The following is a 7269-nucleotide window of genomic DNA, read 5'->3' on the forward strand; positions in this document are numbered from 1 at the left end:
AAATGTTGGCCTATTATGTTATTATATTCCTACAAGATTTTTTAATAAAATAATGATCAGTATCATCCTTGCTGTTTATGAATTATATTTGAGCTATAATCTTAATTACATTGCTGCTGTTATAGCTTGTAGGTAGGTATGTAAGAGGCTTCAAAGTGCGTTTCAATTCAAACTCAATTTTGTTAGAACCTGTTTTAACCGGAACCAAATTATAAAAAAAAAACAAAGAAAGAAAGAAAAAAACGTTTCAAAAGAGCATAAATCAACCCAAACAAATTGATATAACTTTAAAGCAACCCTGTTTTGATAACTCTGAATCTAGTATAACTTGCTACCCACCCGTTTAGTGGTGATAGTGATATTAGATTGTACAAAACATGTTTCGCTTTTGTGCATTCAAGAGTTAGAAGCACAAGGGTTGAAATGGCAGTAATTCAACCAAGGTTCAACTAAAAAAATTTATAACAAAAAAAGTAACCGAAGTCACAAAATATATCAATAGATAACCATTTTTAAAACAAAAAAGCACCAGTGTTTTGCATATAAATAATCCCAGATTCAACTACAAGTTCACAAAACAAATCATAATCTTAACCGTAACCTTAACCATACTCCACTATTCTAAACCAAAGCATTACCTTCTGAACTTGGGGCGCTTAGGCGCACTGCTGCTGGGACCCGCACGCGACTTCCCAAACGCCTTCATCTTCCTCCGTTTCCTCTCCTCTTCACTATCTGACTCATCACCTTTCTCCTTGTCAGCGTTACTCGCTTCCCGTTCCAACTCCTCCCATGTTTTCCCTTCTTCTTCCTCGGACCCTTCTTCCTCTTCCTCCTCATCGTCATCAGACTCGACCAACGACGCACTATCAGACTCATCATCTTCCGACTCAGACTCGGGCTCCACATCAGACGGCTCATAACCCTGGTCCGACTCTTGTGAAGCATCCGAGTCGGAATCACTAGCCTCCAAGTTTAAAAACTCCCACCCACCTTCATCAATGAAGTTTTGAGGGTCATCTGTAATCGTTTTCAATATCGCCCGCCAGTTCATGTTCAACCTACTTTCATAGTATTTAATATCAGTCGTGTCGAGCCATTCCTTAATCCCATCAAGTGACGAAGACGGAATCGAGTCAATCCGAAGCACATCACGTTTAAAATCCTTAAACACGATCGCCATGTCAAAATTCTTTTGGCCCAAACCGACACGTTCTAAATTCACGATTTCAATCTCGCTCAAAGTGACCACGAGAAACGGGGTTTCAATAAGCTCAACTAAACAGCTTGAAGTCGGGACGATGAATGCGGAAGCTTTATGTGGGACCCCGTGAAACCCGAGTTCTCTCAACGGCTGGTCAAACTCAAGGTCAAGCCCTTTAAACTTTGGTTGGCCCCACAGATCATTAACGCGATTAACAAAGTTTTGGAAATCCATGTTAATCTTGTTTTTACGGTCACGTTCTCGTTGTTCTTCTTCAATCTCATCCGGGTCATATGCAGATCGTTTTCCGCCTCCTAACGTTTGCACAACATCCATCACTTCAACATAAAACTGAACATCTTTTGTTTTTTTGTTTCCAACCATGATGTGGTTGTGAAGATGAAAGTGAAGTAAAGTGATCATTTCCTTCTCTGCTGCTTGAAAAAAAGCATGTTTAATATTACCAAATAAGATATCAACACGTTCATCCGCTCGAGAAGTCGAGTATCTAAACCCGTTGTCGTGAGCCTCAAGAGTACCAGGAAGCTTCCGCCCACGACCCGGAAACGTGGGTCGGATCCAAAGATCAGTTAATCTTATCGGTTTAAACTTATTACCCGCAAGCACAAGTTTCTCTTGGGTAACCAATGATGCACGTTCAGCCCGTTCCGACTCTCGAGAAACAACGTTTCTTCTAAGCGTCTTGATTTGCTGCACAACTTCACTAATATGCCTCGGGTCCTTTGAACGAAATGATACCTCTTTTAAAAATATATCTGTTTGATTCTTGACAGAATTCGGGTCATGAGACGAAAAGGGAGTTCCAGGAACGTTAAATATAACACGAATGTAGCAGTTTCGGCTAGTGTCAGCTTGACTTGACACGGTTTTGACAGTAGCAACATGAAATGGCACCATGCTTCCATATAACGGGATTAAAATAGCCTCATTTCTTTGGTCAACTTGGATCATTAAGTCTCGCGGAGGCGGGACATCGTTTATATTCTTGTACGCAACTAAATCGTTTGAAGTTCGTGCAGATGATCTTCCATCACCCGTTGCACTTTTCCCGCCCGCAAGACGTTGCGCAGTTTCTTCATTCTTTTGGCGAGCAAGTTCCGCTTGATGTTGTCTTCTAAGCTCTTCTTTAGACATTTCATGGTTGTCTGATCTTAATGTAGCTTTGGAGTGCAAAGCTTCGTTTCGGTTTGAATCGACTTTCACTTGTGCCATTTCGTCGTCTTCTTCCTCGCCATCGTTGAACGAATACGCAACATCTTTAAATGCCTTTGAGCTTAATGCTGTCACCACTTCATGACCAGTAGCAGTTACAATAACCGTATCAGCTATCAGTAAAGCATAGTTTTGACTTTTGGCTTTGCTGCTCTTTGTCTGCATGTTTTGAAACCCAAGTGAAACATTAAAAACCATCCCAGCTTTTAAAACTCTTTCGTTTTTCTCGTTTAAGTTTAAACCCGACTCGCGAAACTCGAGCCCGATCCCTGTTCCAGCTGATTTTGTCAAATTGGAAGTCAACTCAGGAGCTTCTTTCTCAACCACTGCAAATGCAGCCTTGTAAACATCACTCGCTTTATTACCAGGCTTTAACGAACCAACAGCAGCCTCGTGTGCTTTTAACAGAACCTGATAAGCCTTGCTTTGATTAGCATTTGAATCGATAAGAAACGTTCTCGCCACATTTGCACAATAACTGCTGTACCGAGACCCAAGAGAACAAATAATCACACTAGCCGAATCATAATACAAATTATCATCATTGCTTGAAGCACTTGGTCTGAGATCAAAATTACCACCACTTTGGAAAATAGGAGGATAACATATATCAACATTATCAGCTTTCAGCTTCACTTTAATCCTAGCTGGCTCCAAAATAGCTTTTTCAGTATCATCCATTAACAAAGAATGAGTCACTTTCTTTTCTTCATCAATCACCTTCTCAAGCTTTGGAACAACAAACTGTTTCATTGCAGAAGCGGTTAAATAAGCAGCTTTTTTCACATTTGTAAGCTCACCGGCCTCCTTAACAGCAAAAAGATCCGCTAAGCCGTTTGTTACATCAGTTAACTGTATACCCGATGACTTCATTTTCTCAGTCCACTTTTCTAGAAGCTTGCCTTCAGGTGCCTCTTTTGCTATATACCCGAGCACTGGAGAGTCAACAGACTCGATTGAATGTAAAATATCATCCATTAAAGTCAACCCGTCATCGGTTTTAGCCTTAACATGCATCACAACATCAACATTAATAGCGTCTTTAGCTGACTCTTTAACAACATCAAGAAGTGATGCTTTCTTCTGGCTACATAAAAAGTGGATCTGTTTGTCTGAGAAAACCATGATGGTTTCTGGAAACTCATAACCGAGAAGCCAAATGTTAAGAGCTGATGATTTTAAGTAACGAAGGTCATCAGATGGTGGTGGGGTGGCTACTGCAAAGGCGTTGCAAGATCCCCATAAGTCCTCTCTGTGTTCCCGCCAATGAGAATACAGAGATTGTAACCGCCTAGTTAAGGTGGCAGCATCGATTGAGTAACTGCCTGAAGCTCCTCCACCTGCTGCACCCTTAGTGGCAGTTGGATGGTTTCCACCATTTCGATGATCAGCCATTCCACCTGTGAACATATAATCATTAGTTACAATGCTAAATATGATATGTAAAGTTGACATTTTTATTTTGCATCTCAAGATTAAAAAAAGGAAAAGTGAATACAATGTATTGACTCTTTTTTTGTTCAAAAGATATATATATATATATATATCATACTAACAAATGCTCAAAGTACAAGTCTTTGATCATGTGTATTCGAAAAGCACAATCCATTTGAACCATTTCATACTTTTATTTGTTGGTCTTATCATTCATTTTAACCATAGTTATCAAATGCGATAAGCGCTCGAAAGAGTTGAGGCTTCACCTAGCGCCCAGAATAAAAAAGCAAAAAAGTGCCCGATTTAAAAATAAAAGGCGAACATTAAAAAACAAAATTTTAATTAAAGTAGAACATCTTAATAAAAAAACAAAGATTCATTCTTGAAACCATTCATGGTATTTAGTCACGTTTATCATAATTTTGATATATAAAATAATAATAATAATAATAATAGCTATAAAAGTATATATTAAAATATACTTATATAACTATTATTGTTTTGTATATCAAATTATGATAAACATGACTAAATACTGAACAGCATATATTGTGTTATTTAAAAAAAGAAAATAATAAATATAGGAAAAAAGAATTAAAATGTATTTAAAGTAAATATTAGATAAAAAATAATAAATATAAACTAGTTGAGCCCTTAAATAGTGGGAGTTTTAGTTTTTACTTAAGAATAGGAAAAGGTGGGTTAAATGTCATTTAATAAATAATGTGCATGCCATTTAAGAACAGGAACAGGTCAGCGCTTTTAATATCGATGCATTGAAATTGCATTTAATGTGCTTCGCCCAATAAATGCGCTTAAGCACCTTAAGCGGTCGATTTTGATAACTATGATTTTAACCACTTTGTACATGGGTAATTTTGTGGGTTTATTAACTATGACCATATGGTATGGTTCTGTATTAACTTACTAAAAAGTTCAAACTAGTCAATACACAAGAATTGTTTACAAAATGTGGTAAGTTTCTACCCATGTCAGTAAGTTTCAGTTTATTAACAATTAAAAAATGTTATAAATAAAAAAAACTAATTAATATATTTCTTACCTTATTTGATGTCAATAGCGAGTCTTGTTTTATATGTATGCCTCTTATGTCAACAAAAACACAATAATGTTAAATCCAGCGTCAAACGCCTAAATCCTACAAAGAGAAAACAAAATCAGAAGTTACACAGATAAGAATAACGATAAAATAAAGACACCACAATCAAATTGTAGGAATTTCCATTGTAACAACTTATCAAACACTTCAAACACTTCCTTTTCAGACAGTATAATCCTAGAGCCTAGTTATATTTCAGATTTACCAGACATGTTTCAAAAAATACGTTATCCTATTCATTCCGAAATCCCTTGTGGATTATGATATACTGATATGCAACACAAAGAAATCATATAAGGGACTTACAAGTTACAACTAATGAAGGCATATTCATCTGACTAGATATGAAAGAAAAACTAAGAAACATAAGCACTTTAAAACATAGAAAAACACGATACACTGCAAACACTTAACATTATAATGGCAGTTGTCCATTGAAAATCATTGTAAAAAACACAATTTCTAAAACATCACTTTTGTATTGCAACTCTCAAAAAGACCTTGTCCCAATCTTTTCATTATTAAATTCTTTCCAAACCCACAACTACAAAATTATTGAGATTACACCTTACCCGTGCGCACGCACTATAAATCTATATTGAAATGTGCATTATGTTTATGGTAATCTGTATCTAACTTTTATGACATATATAACATATTAAACCGTATTCATACTGAGATGTGTGTTATGTTTCTTCCATAAAACTTCAATTTTCACCGTCAAGTTTGTATCTTTATTAAATTTAACCCTAGACTTTAGTACTCAAATTTATATCTTACAAGATAATGTAGAGAAACTTGTTTATTTCATAAAATTATTACATATAAATATGTGTGTGTGTGTGTATAATAAACTGAAAATTATTTTTTAAATATATAACTTCTATTTTATCTCTACCTCGAACTGGACTATATGGTACACCATACCAGTTCGTACCGAATTTGTCTAACCTAGCGAATTGCGTACCCGAACCGGAGCAAACCGTGATTTAGGTGACTATGAGTTTACCATGACACATAAACTTCCTTCAAGTCATAAATAGAAGTTAGAATAAAAAAACCAAGCACTTCTAAACTAAAATATGTAATTACTGCGTATAATACACACACACAAAAAAATGCTGAGAGAAAGTTCATTCAATCACATATTATGCTCAAAGGTCCAATACTGTCAATTTATCATACTGCCATAATAATATATTACATCTGTCATGTTTATACTACCTCAACACCATAATCCATTTCTCAACTTTCTAAAATTAATTACAATCATCAAATTCACAAAACATTAAGAACAAATACAATAAACCCTGGTTAAAATGAAAACCCAATAACAACGATCCACACAAATCAAATACTGATTTCCTCCGATTAAGACATAACAATAACCAATTAACTGTATCTGAAACCCTAATTTCACATGAAAAATCGTAGATCTGAAACCCTAGAGTACCAAAAACGGTCGTAAGAGTAAAATTTACCAAGTCGATCGGAAACTGAAGAAGAGGAAATGATGCCGGTGGCGGTGTGCAGCTATGAATCACGGCGGTGTTGTGTTGTGTTGTGTTGTGTTTGCTTGTGATGTTATGGGTGTGTGGTTCTATTGGTAGGCTTTTATATGTTGGATTTTGGGGGTTAATCCTACCCGCCCAATTCTCGGTTGGCGATTTCTCAAGGTTTTTAAAATTTTCATTTCACAATGTCTTGGAATGACTTTGGATTTTTATCAATTATCTATATACCATAACTTTTTTCTTTTTCTTTTTCTTACTGAGGACATCATTAAAATGGAAGCCTTTTTATTATGGGAAAATTCGTTTGAGTCAGGTTTCGAACATGATATTTTAAGATCTCGAGTTTAAAGCATCACCCATTATGTTATTGATAGGGCCGTCTCTAGAGATGGCGAAATGAAACTAGGGCTTAGGCCCTCACTTTCTAAGAACTTCAAATTTCAAAACAAAAGTAATAATTCTACATTTGTAATTTGTTATTTAGATTAATGTGTGTGATTTGAGCGGCGTTTAAACTTAATTAGATCCGGGAATGTGTGAGCAATCGCATTACTTGTGTGTTTGCAAAATATGATGACATTGATTTATTTTTAATGAAAGCCATATAATATTTTTACAACAAGGCTCCGTTTTTAAACATCGTTTTAAGCCATCAAAGTTGTTGAGTCGGCCCTGATTATTGGACCAGAAGACCAACTATGATCATAACAATGTGGAACGAAGACAAGTGTATGCGGACAAAATACATCCCTTTGATTGTT

The 7269-nt window shown here is 35.9% G+C and overlaps 1 protein-coding gene across 1 annotated transcript; it reads right to left on the minus strand.

Annotated features, from left to right (window-relative positions):
• Positions 1–483: 483 nt before the first annotated feature.
• Positions 484–3909, minus strand: LOC143633333 (FACT complex subunit SPT16-like). Its single transcript, XM_077101657.1, has one exon. The coding sequence runs from the start codon at positions 3890–3892 to the stop codon at positions 635–637; it is 3258 nt and encodes a 1085-aa protein (XP_076957772.1). The 5' UTR covers positions 3893–3909; the 3' UTR covers positions 484–634.
• Positions 3910–7269: the final 3360 nt, after the last annotated feature.

The sequence above is a fragment of the Bidens hawaiensis genome, unplaced genomic scaffold (genome assembly GCF_021521415.1).
Source record: "Bidens hawaiensis isolate Kalapana, Puna unplaced genomic scaffold, B.hawaiensis_p1.1 tig00006678_1, whole genome shotgun sequence".
Classification (NCBI taxonomy): domain Eukaryota; kingdom Viridiplantae; phylum Streptophyta; class Magnoliopsida; order Asterales; family Asteraceae; genus Bidens; species Bidens hawaiensis.

Bases quoted from the DNA above. Each gene is read 5' to 3' on its own strand.
- LOC143633333 (XM_077101657.1), bottom strand. From the start codon at position 3,892: ATGTCAACTTTACATATCATATTTAGCATTGTAACTAATGATTATATG.